Below are 22,592 nucleotides of genomic sequence, written 5' to 3'. Positions count from 1 at the left end.
CATTTATATACTTCACACGCTTTGTAAAATATCACCAAAAATGAAACCGGGTGTTACCCGTGGTGCGCTCACGCACCATAAAATATTATGCGTTTTTTTGTATCAAATCATGTTCTATTTGGAAAACAATCTACTTTTAGTTGTTTTCTGTCGAATTTGAACTTTATTTTGTATATTTATGTATACATTATATGTTACATCTGATGCCCCAAAACATTATTTAATGTTTTTTCCCAGTGGTTCGTTTACGCACCAGTATTTTTTTGTATGTTTCGAGTTTTTTTTTTTACACATGTAATGTATCCTAATTTCATAGCAAAAAAGTGTTTTTTTATTTTTTTATGCTTGGGATAAAAAAAGGTGCTTAAAACTATGACAATCGGAGAAAGAGGTTTATTTTGATATTATCTTTCATGGGGGTGGTTCTGTCGACGTAAAACAAGGCCAGTGCCAGACGGGTTTCTGGTATATCGATATTCATCACGGGCACGTAACCAAGTACACGATTTAAAAGTAAAACTCAAGAACACAAATATGAGGACTTGACTCCTACGTCACAAAAAGCGCTCTTTGAAGTTGTACGAACACAGTCAATCCCCAACGCAAGAGAAATCCATAAGAAGTGTACCTACAGCCCACAGTTATGGCCGATTTTACAATTCCATGACACCTTTGGCGGAAAAAAACTGTCAATCTACTCCGGAAGTAAACTGAATGCTGTTCGTTTGGTATTGGCGATTCAGTGCCGTTACGGATTCATCCAATTCTTTAGTATTAATGGAAAACCTTACCGACTCCAAATCCAAACACTTTAAGAGAACTGCAGCAATATGCTTGCAACTTACTTTACAATTGTGAGCAACGCGATTTACGGTTATTAAATGTACTTTTACAAAAAGTAAAAATCGCATAACTTGTGCCACAAAAAAACTGTCAGTGCAATCGAAAACTCATCGTTGAGAGTCTATTTTGGAATACTCGGTGTATTCCGTCACATGCGGATTTTATTTACTGCTACTCCTATTAATTTCCATAATTTTTTTCATTTTCCATTAATAAAATAATCTTGAAATAATCAACAAATTTTTCTAAAGAAAATACAAAAATATTTGTAGATTGTCTCTAATGTGTGATTAGATACAACAGGTTCAATTGGTGTTTGATAGATTGTAAGACGTATGCTGGTTTTCTAAATTCTAACTAGGTGTGGTAAATACGCTCTTTTCTATGACTAAAGTTCTTAATTAAAGTTGAAGAGAAAGAAAAAATTTTGAAACAGTTTTTTTTAATCAAAAATGTCACTTTTATTGAGGTTTTTATTTATTGGCAATGCCAATACCCTTTTCTACTTTTTAAAAAGCGGTTTGAGGAGTATTTTGTTGTAATTTAATAGTTTTTTTAATAATGGAGCAATACAAAAATTTTCCAAATATTCAAAATTATTTTTTTAAATTGTTGAAATCAATGATTTAGAAGTTGCGTGGAATCTGTTTCACCAATTTTAGAGAGTTATTCATCTGAATTTCCGACAAATTTTGCCCAAATACGGTTGACCGGTTACCGTATTTATTTAAATATTTTTATTCCGCCTTGGTTAATGTGTGAATGCTTTACATCTACGCTAATTAGTCGCGCTCCAGTAACCGCGAGGAGATACGCACACGCATCTCGATTCAGTGATCCGAATGAGATTTTGCTACATGATGATCGAAATGTCAGATAAAATTTTGATCGAACGTATAAAAAGGTTGATTTTCTACAAGATGACGGGAAATTTGTCCATAAAATCCAAAGGTCGTTTGAGTTTAATAATAAGAAGATACATAAAATAGAAAATATAAAACAACAAAACCACCGCATTAAATAGGTAAGTGAATAGCATAGTTAATTAAATACAATACAATATACAATATACAGAGTGGTTAATTTGAAAAAGGAAGTTTTGCAGCTCCAAATCATGTAATTGATTGGTTAATTTGGGGTTGAAGGTGAAAAGTAAAGTAAAGAAAATTTGAATAGGGTGGACTGGGTTAAAGTATTATTATTGTATTATTTATTATTAACAAATTATAGCTTAGGTATATAATAATACATCGTACACAATAACTAACTAAAGACGGATATCACAAGCAAATGTATAACAACTAACACTTTGGCATAAACAACACACACATTTATTTAAATGCTCTTAAATTCATTTCAAAGTCTTGCAGGCTGTAGAAAACATTAGCCGACAGGAGCCTCTTGACGGCCTTTTTAAACTGCTTTGTTGATAGATTTTTCAGGCTGGGAGGAAGCAAATAAAAAAACATGTGAAGTTTTGGTTTCAATAACTGTCCTATTACATTGTAACTGTGGACACCAGTGTGTTTCTTATGTGAATCTTTATTTTTATGTGTGATCAATTTTATGCTGTTGAAATGTCTCTTTACAGGATTGTCAGACAGGGAGTTTAAAAATTAACCTAGCAGCCTCTTTTGCTGTACCAATACCCTCTCAGAATCATTAGCCCTCAGCTTACGATATATGAAACAGAAAAGTTAGTGGTCTCAAGAAATGGGTCCCTAATCGTTAATATTGCAAAGCACGTTTTGTCTAGCTTATTTCAGACACTATCTATGGCCTGGTTTCATCTCAAGTAGCCATCAATATAAGAACTAAGAAACCTCGTGGTCTGATTTATATCCAACGCAATCCATCAGTATTGAACTGGTAAAGGTTTAATGTATTGACTAGTAAACTCAACCACAACTGTCTTCTCCGAGTGATTTTGCTTACAAAATTCATTAAACTGAGTAATGACAAGAGTGACACCATCCATCAATCCTTCTGCATCCCTTCCACAGACGAAAATGCATCCCCATGCATTTTAGACTCGACGGTCACCTTTTAGACCTTTTAGACTAGTGCTTTCATTTGCTGTAGCCCTTATTTTTTTTTAGTTATATATGATACTATCCATTGATAATTATTATTATGCCTAAGCATGCTCCTTTGCCATTATGTCCGAGGAGAAGGTGTCAAATCCGCGAGGCAAATCGAAAAACACTCCAAGATCATTTGTCCCTGTTTCCGTGGAGGGTTCTGAACGAAAACCATGTGGCACATTTGGTATTATGTCTTCTTGCTCATTCAATTCATTCGTTTGTAGATGGCTTTTTCTAGCACTTTAGAAAAACAACTTGCTATTGTTTGTACGTCTATAATTCTCAATCAGATTTAAATCCCATTTCTTACACACCGGAATTTTTCAACGCCACAGGCTGGAACGAATGGCCTGACATTGACGATTTTTCAAAAGTTTGATTTGAATTGACTAATTTTACACATTTTTAAATAAAATAATAAATAATTTTAATAAAATTATGGCCTATAAGCCCATATTAGGGTGATGTCATGATTTTTTAAAAATCATGACAGGTGCGAAATCGATAGGTACAAAATTTAAAATAAGATTGGAGAGTGACAATTACCTATACATGTTTGACAGTTAGCAATACAGTTTTTTTTAAATCTAGCCGTCTAATCCCATTAGTAAAGGGTGTTAATTGACTTGGGTATTTTAACAATAAATTTGGTGACATTTTCCATATCGTGTAACGCTTTTCTTATTATCGAAGGTTTTAAGAGTTATCAAAACCTATTTTTCTTTCTGAAGTCTCAAAATATTCACTATGATGATTTCAAAGCCATATCACGTCGTATACTTTTCATGCTAAAATTGCAGTGAAGAAGATATTAAAAAATTTCCTGAGTCTTTAAGCACGCTCTCGCAAGAGCTATTTTTGCAAAAAAATGGTATCACAGTACGTCATATATTTATATCACACTGAAATAAATTTTGTAAAATAGGGAAACACAACATTTATTGATTTTAAGATGTTTCGCATATCGGGGACACACTGTATATAAAATGTTTAGTGAGCAACTGTTAACTGGAAGTCTTCCAATATCAACCGTGCGGGGAATTGGCCATTTAAAACAGACGAATTACTTATCTCTGCTAAATATGAAGCTAGACACTTTAATAAGTCGAACAGCTATTTTGTCAATTCTAAAAGATTGTCGGTTTTCAGTGAGTAAATTTAATTTATGTTAGTTTCAAATGTTGGGATTTTTTAGTGATTTATTTACTAATATCAACATTTTTAACATGTATGTTTCACCATGTTACGAAAAAGTGCCTTGAGAATCAGAAACTCCAAATTCAAACTAAAGCTTTATCAAATGACCATAGGTTCCTGGAAAAGAAAACAGAAATTTCTCTCCATTTCATATTCGGTTTCACAGAACCATTTAAGGGTTCAATACGTCCATTGGCATATATGAATTAATTCGATATTGATATTTTTATTACTACCCTAAACCAAGTTAAATATTGTAAATACATGCAAATGGGTCAGAAGTATTTTAAAGTGGAGAACTTTTGGAAAATAAAAGAAAAAAAGCATTATGGATCCAGGTAAATGATCAGGCTGACAGACAGAAAAGAGTTGAAAAGACTGGGGAGAGAAGAAAAAACTCATTTCTATTAGAAATTAAAACAATCTTCGCTTTGACTGCTGAAACGCTTTAAAAAATAATTTATAATTAAGTAGGTTGGTTCAAGGATCCCACTTATATCTATTTTTCGCTTTTGAAAAGTGAAATACATATTTCGGAAATTAAGTTTCACTTATCATAGGTCCGTTAGTAACGACTAACATTGGGCACCGCATTAGACAAATTTTCTTATTTTCATTAAATTAATAGTATCATCTGGCGTGTAAGTAATTTAATTCATATATTTATATTTATTCGTATATTTCTTATGGTACAATCCAATTAACCAACAAATAGTTTGCTTTAATCTCATTTACACGTTCATTTTTCAACGATCGAAAACTGTGGCTTGCATTAATTATTATTTAATATTTGGGAATTTCAACTTCGTATATATGGAAATACCTCCATAAACACAATCTATAAAATGTTATTTCAAATTAGATTATTTTTTTGCAAGCACGCGTGTACATATATCACATTTGTCTGAAATGGCGTTCGTTAATCTATGCTTGTTTTGATATTATATTATGTAGGTATACATGTCAAGCATCTGATGCATACCGATGTCGTTTGCGAAACAAATGAAGCAATTCACTGAATTTCAAATAGCTCACATAATGAATTTATTAATGAAATGATTGTAACGTCGTTAAAGCATTTTATGTTGCAAGAAGAAAGTATGACGCGGATTAAATATCAAAAAAATATTTTAAAGATAGCGATTCGTTTAGGCTAACAGTGCTAGTGTGTAACTGGGTACGGCAATTTACGAGATAGTCCTATCCATTAGTCTGATTTTCTTTTGGTCGAAGGTGCTAGAAGGATAAAAAGCGGCATAGTACAAATGTCCGTTGGTAAGAGTATTAAGCAGGCAAATCAGCATCACTAGCATGACATAACTAGTCGCAAGAATAAGTGTAGAAAAGAATGTTGAAAACTACAACCATAACATCCATAAGGGAAGAGCACTATTAAGACTACGTTCTAGACATGTGGGAAATTGTTGTAAAGAAAGCAATTTTGTCCCCATAGTGAAGGCAACGTAATAAAATAATGTTGATGGTGCGAATCAGATGGAATGAAACTAGAAAGTACAATCCATACAGTTGAATTTGACTCTGGGCATGGCGAAGGATTTGTAGAAAAATATCAGATACTCGCTGTACACAATGATTACAAGCGGTAACGATTGTGTGACTGAGCGCTTCAGCTGCTGGATAGGTACAAAATCATATAATTCTCCACTAAGAAATCAACCTAAATGACTGGGAACAAAACTGCTAGTGGGAAAGGTAAAGTCTGTTCATAGATATAAGAAAGTGACTAACTGATACGAATTATGGAAAGACCCGGGCAAGCTGTAAGAATGAAAAATTGTCGAATAGGTCCGTACTTTGCTTAGAATTTAATTATTTGGGGTTTTGTTAGGAAAGATACTAAATAATATTTATTTATTTATATATGTATTTATGTTTAAATCTAAAATAAAATTACAAATTATTTTTATTGGCTACTTAAATTACTCAAAATTATTCACATAATAGGTATCATCAGTATCACTATCGCTATCATTGCCTGTTCTAATTATTTCTGCTTTTTCTATATGTTTAACTGAATTTGCCCAACTTTGTGGAGGGATGTTAAAAACTTCGGTTTCTATAAGTTTGAGGACATTGGAGTTATCACGGGGAAAACAGTGTTACAACGAATTCCTTTTCCGGGGTATCATAAGTGTCGAACCAGGTTTCATCCAAGTAAATAATTGGCTATAATTGTTGTTCTTCTGTGTAAATCCTAATTTTTTCTAGATATTCCAGTCGCCATTTCCGAATTTTAAAAGATTCCAATAAAACTCGCATTTTGTCAATTTTTTAAATCTAGAACCCATCTGTTGAATACACTTCCATAAGGTAGTTCTGCCACATTTAACACCGGTTTCATTTTTTTCAAACCTCCTAATTAAGATATCTAATGTAGGGACGCTTTGTTCCTCGTATAACTGGTAAATTTTACTCCGTATTATATGTTGATCACTTTCATCTACACTCGAGAAAATGTCAGCATCGCTTCTTTTTTTCCTCGCTGAAATACAGTTGATGTTGGAATTTTGGTCAATGTGGCTGTTTCTTCTAAAGATGCTTGCTTGCTAGTACCACGTTCAATGAGAGTGAAATAAACATTGTTCATAACTTCCTTAGTCTCAATGGAATAGTGTTTTCTACATTTGGGCGGGAGCATCTCCTGAGATACACTAGACTCGCACATATTTTGCATAATTCGCACACGATTCAACACACGCTGTATTACACACGAAATAAGAATGATTACTAATAAACTTAAACTAAGTAGTATACTAAACCAAAGAATATTAAACACAGGTAGGTATAAAATAATTTTCTATTACGGACCACAATTTTATCTGAATTTAAATTCCGAAACTTTAGGTAATAATCTTGTTGCATTGTATGTTAATGAAAACCCTTGGATAATCCCATTCAAAAGCAATTGGTCACTTTCTTATATCTATGTAAATCTGAAATCTGAATACTCTGAAATTTAGGATATGAAGATACCCAAAACTCGGTACTTGAAAACCTGAACATGCAATAACTACTGACATTGAGGATGGGGCAGGGATTAAAAAATTGTAATATGTCACAATGGAGGCGCTAAACTAAATGAACGCAGGTGAAGATAAATGTTGTTTCATAGTGCAAAAAAAATAGGTATAATTGTCAACTCATTTTGGGAGTTTTTTGATTTTAAAGATATTCAATGCATGGCAATAGCAATGACATTGTAAAAGCTGCAGATTTATGGTGAAAATCTTCACTGAAGTTCAAAAAGTTGTAAATTTTACTTTCTATTGGTAAATATAAGCTGACTTATTGTAACAGCTGGAAAAAAATGACTTTCTGTATGATGCGGTTTTGTTTTATTTTTAATTTTAAGTTTAAATACGTTAATATTGCATATGAAGGAACAAGATCGGATTATAACACAAATACCAGCGAAATATTGTTCACTAATTCTTAACTTAGTCGAGAAGTAATCATACCGCCATTTGTTTAATGGCGATCCTGCGCTTAAAAATCGTCGAAATTGCTTTAAAATTACCGAACCGCCACTTAATGATCCTCAATTCGCACGTAAATGTTGTAATAGAGCGTAAGTAATTTATTTCACGAGAGAATGGATGCCGTTGTGTACGTGGGCGAAAGCGAAGATAGCAATCTTCAAACGGTGAAAAAAATTGTTTATAAAAAAACCGAATTCGTGACCACCAAGCGGTTACCTAAAACCTTCGTGTTACAATCGCTTGAGTGAAATGGGATCGAATCGATTTGAATAACGCAGCTATTATCTAAATGGGTGATGGTTTCACCCGGGTCGATTTATATTGAGTTTGTATAAATGTATTCGCAGCGATTCACGTTTAAACTGCTGGATATTGGAACCCGGTAAACAATAATTATGACTGTCTTTAAACGTCAATATTGCTATATCGATGTCAAATTACATTTCAGAAAAAACATTTTTTTTTAAGTAAAATAGGGTTTTCAGACCGCACAGTGGAACGACGTTATGGGAACAGGGAGAAACTTTTAATCTGGAAAAGCTAGAAATGGGTTTTATACACACTTTACATGATTTAAACCATATACAGGGCAGCCCAAAAATACAGAGTGTTAAAAAAGTACGCTGCCAAACTTTCATATAAACATGGGTCCAAAAATGCATATTTTTCAAGATACGGGGTGTTAAAATTTTTTCTTTTATAACTTTTATATCACTTTCGATATTTTTATCAAAAATGGTGTACATCTTTTAATTATTGAGAGGCTATTTTTGACACAAAAGCTTTATTTTTACCAATGGCGTCCGTACGGGGTTGGGACTGAATATTTTTAAAGAAAAAAATGACACGCCACTGCTTTTTCTGAAAACAACGATTTTTAAAATCCACATTCCATTTGGAGCAAATTTGGTGCATGAACTTGCTTCCACACTACGCTTTAAAAAATAAATAAATACAAAAAATTAACTACTAACAGGAAGACGTTCATTATTAAATAATATTAAATAACTGTAAACAAACAATACTCTCTCAGAAAAAAATAAATTAGAGCAACTGCTGGAAATGACCTTCCCCGACTTCGATACATGCGTTTGTACGCCTTAGTAGAGACTAGCGAACCCTTTCTAAAATACCAGGGGTGTTCCTTAAGTGTACAAGAGTCTTCTATCCGATTTCTTAGATCCTTCTCACTTTGGACTGGTGTTGTGTACACTAATGTTATTAAGTGTCCCCAGAGAAAGGAATTTAATGGATAAATCAGGTGACCTGGGTGGCCAAAAATGTGGTCCAGCACGCCCAATCCAGCGATGAGTATAATTTTCACCTAAATACTGACGTGCTACTAAACTGAAGTGCGGTGGAGCTCCGTCATGCATAAACCACATAGAACGTCTTTGCTCTAGCGGGACATCCTCCAAAAGTTCAGGTAATACATGTTTAATAAATTGTCTTTACTGCTCACCTGTAAGTCGGCCAGGCAGAAAGTGAGGCCCAATAAGGAAATCCCCTATAACTCCAATCCAAACATTTACCGAAAATTGCTCTTTTACGGCGTGAGGATTATTATCGGCCCACGCATGATTGTTATGGAAGTTTATTTATTATTGAGTTACGGGAAACACATGCCTCGTGGGTAAACAACACTTGTGATAAAAACCTTGGATTCTACACTAACTTATTTTGTGTAAATCTACACAAAGCCACTTTTAGCGGAAAAATCCCATGGCAAAAGGGCTTGGACTCGCGTTGCATATGATAAGGAAGTTGTTGATATTTTAAAATTTGCCATTCTAATACATGGGTAACGTTTAATTCGGTTGCAATTTTTCTCGTGCTAGTTTCTGGGTTTTCTTCGATAGCATTTATGACAGCTTCCTCTATCTGAGCCGTTCTTACTGTTCTTGGTCTTCCTATACGAGCAGTAGACCTCTTAAAATTATCCGTTTCACTAAGTGTGGAGTGAACATTAACAAAAAGGTGTCTGTTAGGTAGCGGACGGTTAGGATATCTTTCTTGATACATCCGACCATTTCACGGTTTGTGAATTGAACCATTTTCACCAAAACAAACCAATAATTTTTAAATATGCTTTCAAAAACCAGCAATTGCTAAATAAACTTTTAAAAAACCACCAGCAAACAAACCAAGTGCAATTTTATTTAGAAATTTGACAGCTGTCATGTTATTGTTATAAACAAATAAATTACTCTCGCTTAGCAAATCCTACTTTGCTACTCAGGTTTTTTTGACTAGTAAATTGTCGATTAAATTGCAGTTAGTTTCTTAAATTTTCCTTTTAAATTGCTAGTTTAATTAAAAAGAAGTACATTTCAAAATGATGATGTAGTAGCAAGTTTTAATAAATAAAAAAAAGCTAAAAGGGACCGCGTGACCACAAAACAAGTACGGGAGGTAAAAAAGACATGACCTTAAAAAAGAATCAATTAGATTATTACAAATTATACTTATTTCTTTTTACGGGCACTAATCATAGCGTTATACGTGCCAACTTTCAAATAGAGCGTACTTTACATAAAAATCAACTTTTTAAAATTGCATTTGGATTATAGTGGATGCATTTAAATGGTTTTGTGCGTAAGGGTTTATGGTAAATGGAAAAATCTAATTTGTTGTGTAGTTTAGTTATATTTAAGTCCAGAAAGTTTAGAGGGTTATCTAGTTCCGTCTCTATGGTAAATTTGATACGGTTATGTATGGAGTTAATATGATTCAAAAGGACTGCAGTTGTCTTTCCGTTCCAGTGACACAAGCAAAAATATCATTTACGTACCTATACCACAGGAGAAATCCTTTACTCAGAAGAGGTTTATCTATGATATTTTCTTAATTGCACATTAAAATTTTTGCAAGTAGTGGACTAAGTGGGTTTCGCATAATTAATCCTTCTTTAGCAATATAAAATTGACCATTAAATTCAAAATAATTTTGGTCTAAATAAACTATTAAACTATCTAGCAAGTTTTGCTTTATGATAGGCCTAACTTGTCTGTGAGTGAGAATATTGTCTATTATGTTTATTATGTCAATTGGTGGAACGCTAGAGGATTTAAGAGAAATTTCTGTAACCTTGATAATTATTTCGAATGAATTTTTGAAACATATCTGGGTTTATAAATCTTTTTTATTGATCTAATTTAATTATCTTAAATTATTCATTTATAATTATGAAATCTAACTGATTTTTGATTATATTTGATTGGTTATATTTTGGAGACACCCAAGTATAAAGTTTTGTTCTTGGTGGCTGTTGAAAGAAAGTGTTACTATGAGCTCTTGGTTCCTTTGTTTTTTCCTTGACCCGGACTAAGCTTCGTACCCAAAGCCCTGTCAACCATTTCCCTATAATTCCTAAAGTTTTGATTGAATTTTATCATTTTTAAGTTTTAATATGACATTTTGACAGCAATTGTCAAAGTTGTAGTAACGTTTTCATCGCTGCCCATCGATTGTGTAATCGACATTGCCAACTATTTACAGATTAGAAATAAATTTCTCTTTTTGTGGTCAAATTTAAACCAATTCAATCTTAAAAAGGTACATTAAACTTTAAAACCCATTGCATAAAGTCAATACTTGAAGATTGAAGACGATGTGGACCATTAAACGAAAATGAAAATTACACGGTTGAAATATTTTGCAGAAACGATGGAACAATAGCTTCTTCAAATTTACTTTCACTTCCTGAATTTAGACAGAAATTCGTGCGATTGTTTGGCGCCAATACGGTAGGGAATTTCGCAAGGGAATATGCAAAATGCTTCAAAGTAAAATTTTCGTCGGGGAATGCGCACTGCATTTCAATACCGTTGCGTAATATCTATTTTATTTTGTACCGGGTGGTCCCAGTAATGGCAACGAAGTACCGTATTAGAGAAACGAACTATTTTAAAACTAGATTTCTACAAAAATGCCTAATGTTAATCACAGTTTGAGTGATACTGTTTTAAAACTAAGAAGAACTGAAATCTCTTTTGTTTAATTATAGAGGGTTTCTCCTAGGCAATCAATAGTGCTATAAGTGTGGTTGCTTGTCACTAGGTGGATGTAATCGCATAAAAATATTAAAAAAAAAATGAAACTTTTAACGATATAACTTTTATTTCATTAGATACTAAAACAAGGGCCCAACAATGCAGTGAAAACCGCATCTTCATATCTTTACCCTAACGTAACACCAAAAAAAAAAGGTTACGGGTTGCCATTAATTTCTAACTATCCAGAATTTGCAAATAAAAAAAAATATTATTTAGAATAAAAAATGATATTTAAAATCGCTTAAATAGAATGTTTTTATATATATGTTTTTTTACAATATTTTCGAATTGCGCCAAATTATCCCATACCTAGCATGTGTGACATGCTTAGCCGTATTATAATATATTATTTTATTAATTATTCGATTGAGCCAACTAACCAAAAATGCAGTAAATGTTTAATCAGATTGCTTTCGAAAAATCGTCGGTGAACGGGGCAAGTTCGTCGCATATAGCACGAATCAGCTTTTTATTTTAAAAAGAAGGCGCTTCGCGGATTCTTGTCCTAGAGGGACGCATTGTTTTTCTATCGTGTTTCTGCGGACAACTATGGAACTTTCGCAAAATCGATGTAATTTGATTGTGAATACACCCTGTATAAAGTGTCCTTCACATATCGTCGAACTTCAAAGTTACAGCACACTTCATAAACATAAATATATATTTTTTTAATTTTTCAAGGAAAAACTTACAGGCTACTGTAATACTATCTACAAATCTTCTAGATTCATCTTGCGTCGGTTGTCTGTCCTAAACAAACTGCCTTCTCAAACGATTAATGAAATTCCATTTGAAACCGCAAAAATCCTTAAAAAGTCCAAAGCTTCTAAATCTAATATTCCAAAATCAATCAGTTTATCGGTAAAGGGAATGCTACGGTGAATATCAGGAAATGATTCAAGATATTCTTAAGGGCGGATCCTATCGTTAACTTAAAAAAGATCCTATGTCATCTATCTAACGAAACCTTAAAACTGATATTAAGGCTTCTTCTCTATCAGAATCGGGGGAAAAATCTGTCACCCCTCATGATTCTAAAATTCCTCGTCTCTACGGACTCCCTAAGACTCACAAACCCCTTCGACCTATTGTCAGCACCAATAGTTTTCCAAAGTATTCTCAAACAAAATATCCACCTTTTTACAAAACTTCTGGATTCTTCCTGCGTCGGTTTTTGCTGCTTTTTCATCCTATTGGCTTCTTCAGAGCTTGACTGAAACTGAAAAAGTATTACAGTAGCCTCTTCGCTGGAACATATTTTTCTTATAATGGTCAAATTTTTTAACTAACATCGGGAACAGCTATGGGTTCTTCATTATCACCAGTCATGGCGAATATATTTATGGAAACATTTGAGACGAAAGCCATCGACACCTTTCATCTAATAACATTATGGAAATGCTATGTCGATGATACTTTTGTTACTTGGCCTCATGGTCAAGACTCCCTCCAAGATTTTCTCAGCCATTTAAACTCTGTACACTCTAACATACGATTTACCATTGAATTAATCATCGGTTATCAACTCTTTTGTTTGCAGAGCCTTAAAACTTAAGCCGGGTGGCTGAACCCAGAATGAAAACATTTTAGATCTGCTCTTCTGTTTTCTAACAATGTCACTGGTTGTTAAGTTACTACTACTTACTGGAAACATTCTATTTATATTGCATAAGTCTTTAACATAGAAAAACACAAATATTCAAATTCAATGGTAAATAAACTATATAGGTTTGACGTCGACGGGAAATTTTAAAAAATTTACTGCATAGTATTAGAAAGTCATCTGAAAATTTGAAACTCATCTGATTAATTCCACCGATTTATTTCTAAAAAAACTGCGCTGAAAATAATAAAATGAAATAAATAAGAAATAACAATAATAAAAATTAAACATTTTTCCTCTTAGGGTAAGCTATGTAAAATGTTTCGGGTAAATAAACAATTAAATTTATAGAATTATGTTCAACCTTGTACGCCGCAGCTAATCCAGGCTGCAGTACCTTGACGCACTTGCGTAGAGTACTGCCGATTGGTGCCTGAAGATTGGTTTTTGATTGCTGACAAAAAAGATATGAATCTTCTTTTACAGGACCGTTCGTTTTCCCATTATCAAATCGTTCGGAACAAATAATGATCGTTGATAAGCAAGTTACTGCAAAGTGATAAAAGTATAATTAATTTTAATGACCGTAAGAAGCGTTATTTATTTTTGTGTGCTCGTAGGCATGTCAACCATCTTTTGAATGTATAAACAAATACGCAATCTTGCGTATGTTTTAATAAACTTATCCTCCCATCTTATCAACTCTTCTCATTATGACGATAATGATTTTTATTTTTTCCTTATTTTAGTATTTGGTCTCGGAATTAACTGAATAATTGATTTGATTATTTAATTCTAACCTCCAGAGAGTTCTATTTGACTTGAGCTTTTTCCAAGCTTCTCTATTCGTTATTGTTCTTCTGCCAGTGTAAGGTCCTTGATCTGATCTAGAAATTTAACAGGAAATCTGCCCGTCGTTATCGTGCCGTATATTTGTCCCATTTTTTAATGGGATGCATTTACCAAAAATGCGTCTCTTGATCTTCCAAAGAGTATAACGCAGCTAAAATTTTCTTCACAAACGCTCTAATTGTTGTATGCTGGTTTCCACTGTTTCCTAAGAATGTCACTGGTTGTTGAGTTACTACTACTTACTGGAAACATTCTACAATATTTATATGGCATAAATTTTTAACTTTGAAAAACACAAATATTCAAATTCAATAGCAAATAAACTATATAAGTTAGACGTAGATGTAGTTCCAATTTCGTCGGAAAATTTTAAAAATATTACTGCATAGTATTAGAAAGTCATGTGAAAATCTGAAAGTCATGTGATTAATTCCAGCGATTCATCAATCAAATAAAATAAATAAGAAATAACAATAATAAAATTTAAGCATTTTTCCTCTCGGTTTGTGAGTCAGTGAGCTTAGTAGAGTGATTGCTATCAATTTATCGGTAGAGGCATCAAGAATTTAGTCGTCGATGTTATTTTGGATAAACGATTCGGTGGAACTTTCATTAATTTAAAATAGTCTGGCGTCCTTCGCACACCTTGACCGAAAAAAAAACATTCACCGAGAAACGTAATATTGCGTTTCCCGAGTCCGATACACAACATACAGGTTGTCCAGCTTTTGATTTTTCTGGGATAGAAAGACTCGGTTCTCACAACACTATCGTTCATTATTTTTGTGTTTCTGTATAATATAAAAAATGGCTTCTATATGATGATGATGAATGACTGGCATATTTGAATTTTGTTTTTCACATTTTCGAAGAATTCATCGCCAAATTTCTAAATGAAAACACTCATTTTAGGTGTGTTGTTATTTTAAAGCATTCTAATTACCAGTTTATATATTTGTTTTGCTAAACGTTAGTTTGGTTAAATAAACAGATTTCCGAAATTGCATTTTCTGTAACAGGAGGTCCAAAAAAAAATCTTTATACAGGCTAAAATACTTAAAGAGGAGATAAACTGAAGGGCTGGTGATGAGAGACACAAAGTTTGAAATAGCTAGAAATTTGACATTCCATTGCCGATGGTGGATTTTCGAACAGTAGTGTGAAGCGCCATCCTTGATCTATGCGTCAGTGGTGTCGGTTGACTTTTTAAAATCTCTTCTTGTTATAGAGAGTTTGAATGTAATAAAAATTTCCATTTTTTGACAAAGCATTTTAAAATGATGAAGATTACTGTAAAGTTCTTTCTCTATGTCAATACCTCAGAACGTATTTGCCATTTTTTGATACATTGAGTTGCTACTGTTTACAAATCTTCTAGTTTTCTCTCACGTCGGTTTTATATAAATCAAAGTTGCTGACGTTTCGCCAATCATCTTGTTGGCTTCTTCAGAGCTTAACTGAACTCGACAGTTTCAGTATATAACATTCGGTTAAGTTAAGTTAAGCTCTAAAGAAGCTAACAGGCTGATTGGCGAACTGTCAGCAAGTTTGATTTATACAGGCTGTCCAAATAGTATGTTGTTTTAGAAGAAAATGTTAAATACAATAGTTATAGATAAGACCAAAAGAAATATTTTAAATTTATTTTTAAATATATAAAACGATTAATAAATATGTGGGAAACTAAACTTATTTACTACTAAATGAAACACTTTGTATATTATTACATTAGTAGATACTCCTTTTTATATTCAATCACCTATTTTAGGGTTGTTGTGGTGTGTAATATTCATTTTCGTAAAAAAATAAAATTAAACTCCCTGTATATTATACTTTCATTGGTTACTTCTATTAACGCTCTTTCAATTTTATTAAGCATATCTAAAGTCAGTATTTCTTGAGGTCTACAAATTTTTACGAACTCAATTTCAAAAATTTGTCAAATTAAGAGAAAATATCTCAGTAAGCCAAGAATAATAAAACTAAATAGGTTAATTTTTAATTTTGTGAAAAAAAATTATGCTTTCTTCCCATTAATTTAAAAGTTCTGCCTTTCTTAAAGCCCCAAATATTATTTAACTATAAAATGTGTTCCATTTGATTTTTTCACTAAAATGAATATTTTTCATTTTGACTCACCCTGTATAGTCGATTTGAACTAAGTGCTAGACAAATATAGGATATATGACTATCAGTTTATAAAATTGTTGGAATAATAAAATGACAGCTACCGGAAACGGTATCTCAAGTATATGGTATTAAACACAGAGCGTTTTTGACTAAAAAATGGCCTTAAATCCGAAAACGATGCCATTCGTCGTAACAATGTTTTTCCCCGTGTTAACTCCAATGTCCTCAAACTTATAGAAACCGAAGTTTTTAACATTCCTCCACAAAGTTGGGCAAATTCTCTTAAACATATAGAAAAAGCAGAACAATCGTATATCCATATTGCAAATAATATAGAACAAATAATAATTAGAACAGGCTATGCTAACGATAGTGATACTGATATATTATGTGATTAATTTTAATTAAATTAAGTAGTAGTAATAAAAAGAATTTGTAATTTTATTTTAGATTTAAACATAAATACATACATATATAAATAAATATTGTTTAGTATCGTTCCTAACAAAACCCCAAATAATTAAATTCTGAGCAAAGTACGGATCTGTTCGGCCTTATTTCATTCTTACTGCCTGCCCGGGTCTTTCCTTAATTCGTATCAGTTAGTTACTTTCTTATATCTATGAATAGACTTTACCTCTCCTTTATTGAACTTAAATTCTCACAACAATTAAGGTTTTATTGTCATTTTTCGGTATATATAGTAGCAGGTAGTTTGTAAATATTACAATTGTCATGTGAAAATATATAATATGCAGTTCAAGATTTGTGTGTATTGTGGATCGTCATATTTATATATTCCCAATTTTGAGATCATTTTAGCTACAAGTGTAATTATTTACCAAAGCGGAATTACATAGATTTCAATATATATCTTGGTTTCAGACTGAAAACCGAGCACTGAGACTGAAAGAAGAATACATCTCCGCAGATTCTCTAAACGTGGTTGCCGCTTCTGCTAGTGCTTTTAATAGCGATGGTCCAGAACTACCGGACGATAGCAATTATCCTCTGGCACTACAAAACTTCGAAACTACCGACGGTCGATTGACTTGGAACTACTTTGACGAACTCGGATACATTGCCCGAGCAGGATTGAAGCAGGGCGAAGATCCTTACGTTAGGAATAGGTTCAATCAGCAAGCCAGCGACAGTTTGCCCAGCAATCGGGAGATACCGGACACGAGGGACCCAGCGTAAGTGCAACCAGAGAAAAGGCGTTCCATATAAACCGGGAAATTGGGACAATAGCCAATAATTTTGCTTTAACACTCTTTTTGTCCACGGGGAATCGTTTGATTTTACTGCTTTACCGTAAAATTCAAAATTTGCCCTTTTTGCAGATTCTTTTCGCACCCTGAACATTTTACAAAATAATAAATGGGCTGACTTTTTCGTTTAAACCTTTTGGTTTTATTTTAAATATTTAGTAATTTCGCATTATTTTAAAGTCGGTATATATTTGTAATTGTGGATTTCAACAATTTTTTATTATTTTTCAATATAATCCCCCTTAACTTCAATACACTTATTACATCTCTTTATTAACAACTTAATCCCTTTAAAAAAATATTCTTTTGGTTTGTTCGCAAAATGAGCTAAAACAGCCTCTTTTTGACTCAACTTCATCGTTAAACCGCCGTCCACGTAAGTCCTTTTTCAAATAACAGTCGGTGTGGGGCCATATCTGGACTTGGACTATAGGGAGGATGATCTATCTGTTGGAACCCACACTCTAAAATGGTGTCTTGTGCAACACCAGCAGTATGGACAGGTGCATTATCGTCGTGCGCCTCTGGTCAGTTTTCCTCGACGTTTTACACATATGCAGTCTCGCAATTTATGTAATAATGTTGCGTAATATTTACCATTGACAGTGGTATTAGTTTGTTCACATTCCCAAAAGATCGTGGCCATGACCTTTTTTGTTGACTGGCAGAGTCTGAATTTTCTTGGAGGTGCTTCACCCTTACGACGCCACTCCATTGATTCTTTTTCGATAGAGTCATAATAGAGAGCCATAGTTTCATGTCCCGTCAAAAAAGTTTCTATCACAGGCATCGGTTCCGACCCACAGAGTTCCAAATAAGATCGCACACACTCGACACGGCGTTGTTTTTGAATAGCCGAAAGGTTTTTAGGAACCCATCATGCACTAACCTTATGCGTACCTAAATGATCATGCAGGATTCGACGAACACTTGTATCAGAAAGCTAGTAATTTCTGAGATTTCCTTGACCTTTAAACGTCGATCATTCAGTACCACCTCTTCCGCATACGCAACAATATCTTCCGTTATGACCTCCACTGGTCGACCAGTTCTTGAATCATCATCAAGCGACTTCTGCCCCATTCGAAAACGAAATTTTTGGCGCTAACTTCGTATATCTACTAAACTCTTGATATCAAATTTCGAAACACAGGCGTCTGTCATATGGAAAAATTAATTGTAGTTGTTCTGAATTGTTAAAGACACTATTAAAAAACTTCTTTGAAATTAAGATATTATTAAAAAGAAATACTTTCATCTTCTACGTTAACGTTTTGGCAATGTACTGGGCTATCCTCAGGACCATTAAAGTGTTTCTCCGATCAAGGAAATTATTCTGGTTTTTGACACATTATTTTAGTTTTTTTCTATCTGTTTCAACAGGGCCTAAACTTTCTGCCCGTTTAAAATAGACGCAATTGTCATGCATTGACAATTTTAAATTTATATATAAGATTCAGAATATTATTATTGATCCTATTGCAGTAGCATTTTTGTAGGATGATCTAAAAAAAGATCGAAATGTCGGCTAAGGAAACACCTTTCAAAATCCTTTGAAAATCAAATTGGGTTAAGCACATCATATTGATAACATTCAATATTAATGTTATCAGTTCAGAGGCATTAGAGAAGTTCAAAGAAGTTCCTTTTGTTTCTTTTTTGAAATCGTTTATTTTAATAAACCACAAAAATAGTAAAAGTAATATCCAGATCTCTAAAGAGTGCCTATGAAGGTCTGGCATCGAGATGAATATTATATACAAACATTTTAATGCAACTACAGACTCCATTTGCATGCTATCAACTAATAACTTATCTAATCACAAACTGAAGCTATCAGGGGCTACAGGACGTTTCAGTGCTAATTGATTGTAAGACACTAAAGCCCTAGTGTGCTGCTAGATGTTCAAAATAAATTATCTTGTGAACTTTTCTCGTATTCATGGATGTAATATTGCAAAATATATTGTAAAACAATTTATTTTGCTGTAATTTCTAAAATAATTTTATTAACTTTTTCTTCATATAACCATTCAGTATTAATCATATTTTGAAAGACTTGTGATTCGCTAAAGTGAGTTTCATAACATTATTTTTTGCTTGTGTTAATTTATAATTTATTTTAGCGCCATCAGCTCTAAAGTAAAATACCTGTGTTCTGAGTTTGCAAGGTTTAACAATATGTAAATTAAAGATAGCAGTGATTCCAGAACTGAGTCCTGAGACACCCCGTGCGAGTTGATCATAAAGTCCCTTTTACTGTCCTGTATGTTAAAATACGGTCAAATCTACAAATAGCACTAATTTCTTATCCGGTCTCTTATATAAAATTTGTTAAATCATAAGTATTCGATAAAGTGTTTTGTAAAGACTTACTGAAATTTTAACACTAATTTTGAGAATATACTTATTAAGGAGATTGATCTATCTTTATTCATGTTATCTTTTTCACCTGATTTGAATATTGGCGTTAAGATACCTTTAACTCTTTACTACTTTAACTTTTTAAAGTTTTCAAAATAAAATCTTCCAAATTTATAATATCAATTTCAGGAACCTCGTCATTACCCGGTGATGAATTACGTTTTAATTCTAATACAATTTCATTAACATCATTAACATCTGTCAATTCAAAAGTAATTAAGATGTTACCATTTGCTATTTCACTAAATACGTGGTACCTGATTTCAGATGTAATTTCTTTTTATTTAAATCACAATTTTTTCCCTACTTGTAAAATGTTTGTTTAGTTTCGTTTGCTCGCAATGTCAGGAATGTTTTTATATACCCAGAACAGTAGACGAAGCCCATAGCTAGCTTTCTGTGTTAATATATATTTTTTTAAAAATGCTCTGCCGAATATTCAAGTGGCGCAGTCGGAACGGATTTTCTGTGTTTGTGTGGTGGACAACAAACCAGAACCTTCTGTGAGTTGAAAATCGCCAATCGTGGAAAGTTTCTGAAACTTTTGGACACTCCGCTACGTGAGTTTTTAATCCTTCAGCACACAGAAACATCAGCAAGAAAAGCAGAACTACGGCCAATGCAAAGGTACAACTCGCATGTGAGGAGTTTGAAAATTGAGCCAGAAAGGAGACGGAAAAATACGAAAAATTGCCATTTCCTTTTGCCCCTCCGTATAAGGTCACTTGAAGGGATAGTTTAAGGCTCGCATTGCACGCGATTGGGTTAGAAGAACTAATCAATCAAATCAATTGATGATCGATTCTGAATATCTCACATTTTCATTAATTGAAGGTTCAAAAATTGCTTTGAATGTTCAAGGTCTAGTTTTAATCTACATTTCAATTTTCTAATTACCATGCTTAAACATCTAGACTTTTTGGAGTTTTATATGATCTGACTTTTCAACTTTTTAACTTTTTAACTAAATTTAACATGGGTAACCCAATGTTAATTTATAACAAACACACGTTTATTCATTGTGTAGATTTAAGTCAAATGATTTACCATTCATTCAACATTCAGAATGCATTTAAAATAATTATATAAACGAATCATATTTCTTATTGTGGACTTGCCAAAATTTTACTTTTAAGCACTGAATATCTAATATAAATTTCAGTGAAAGAACTTGACAATTTTCATCCACAAGTTCGCAAGGAACGAGGACTAATTAACGTGGTCGGTAAAATAAATAATTGGCAATTTGGAACTCTCAACGCTGACTAAGAAAATTATTATAAAGCAGCAATACAAAAACTCGAGAGAAAAGCGAAAATAACTTAGGTAAAGAATTAGAACTACAAGTATCTTTACCAGAGAGTATACTTAATAACTATAATAAAAGTATGCGAAATTAAGTGAAAACCACAAACTGTGGTTTAAAAATATTCCAAAGTACAGTATTGATGACGATAAATCCTTTACAAGACTATCTTAGTTTTCATGAAATTATAACGCAATTAAACTTAGATTTGCCAAAATATTAGATAACCTAGAAGACGCCATTGTTTGCAAAAATCAATGCCCGTTGCAATCGCATTTTACCGACTTCAGACTTTAATAAAATGCTTATATATCTAGCATCAATTTATAAAGAAAATCAAATTCCCCAATTTAAAAATATTTTATCCTTTTACCAAATTTTGGGAACGTAGGTAAGGTTTGTAAACTCTTTGCAGTCCATGTACTAATTTTAAGATACCAATTTTAAGATGCGAAATAATTTCCTTTTACCAAATTTTACGAAGAATCCAAAATCAATCGATTTTTATACTTCAATACTCTTAAATGGCACAAGCGGAAAAGAAGAGACAATTCACTGCAAAAATATGTCCCATCATTGAAGGAATCTACTCTTGTAAAGAAGAAACTCATCCCCGCGATGTATGCGTGGAGAACTTATTTGACGACATTGGAACCGAAAACGAATAGAACAGGAAAATGAACCTGTCAGAAGCAATTGTAGAAAAAATTACCCAAGATTCATTTCTTGATGTGTCACAGAAACCTGAAAAACTGCTAATTAAATGTAACACCGACCGATATATGCAAATCGAAGTACCAGTACTGATTAAGATGCCAAACGGTCGGATAGATAGAAATGAAGACAAATTCTTCAAATCCAATACGGAAAACCTATCGTTTTCCATTAACGCTATGAAAGTCCTGAATACTCCCGGTAGTTCAAAAATTACTATTGACGAAATATACTACCTAAGGTCTTAGCAGAAAGAATAATTTCCATGGAACCAGCGAAAGAAGAAAGAAAGATATTCTATGTTCTTGGTAAACGGACAAAAATCGAAGAAAATTGCATCTAAATCAGAGGAAAACCGCCCAGAAGAAAATTTTGAATTTTGAAGTCAAGGAGGGAGGAGTTATATATGGTCTGTTGATAGATATAAGAAAGTGACCAATTGCTTTTGAATGGGATTATTCCAAGCGTGGTCATTAACATATAATGCAACAAGATCATTACCTAAAGTTTCGGAATTTACATTCAGGTTAAATTGTGGTCCGTAATAGAAAATAATTTTATACCTACCTGTGTTTAATATTCTTTGGTTTGGTATACTACTTAGTTTAAGTTT

General features: G+C 32.9%; 1 protein-coding gene across 1 annotated transcript in view; it reads left to right on the top strand.

Moving 5' to 3' along the window:
* The window catches only part of LOC132704658 (polypeptide N-acetylgalactosaminyltransferase 2-like), a 66,155-nt gene that overhangs the window by 23,596 nt on the left and 19,967 nt on the right, over positions 1 to 22,592 (top strand). Inside the window, exon 2 of the mRNA XM_060674814.1 lies at positions 17,150 to 17,460. Coding sequence (XP_060530797.1) covers positions 17,150 to 17,460 — 311 coding nt within the window. The remainder of the gene's footprint in view (positions 1 to 17,149; positions 17,461 to 22,592) is intronic.

Source organism: Cylas formicarius, unplaced genomic scaffold (genome assembly GCF_029955315.1).
Source record: "Cylas formicarius isolate icCylForm1 unplaced genomic scaffold, icCylForm1.1 PGA_scaffold_7__23_contigs__length_41026272, whole genome shotgun sequence".
NCBI lineage: Eukaryota > Metazoa > Arthropoda > Insecta > Coleoptera > Brentidae > Cylas > Cylas formicarius.
Note: the sequence above shows the minus strand (reverse complement) of the source record. Positions and strands in the feature narration are given on the sequence as shown.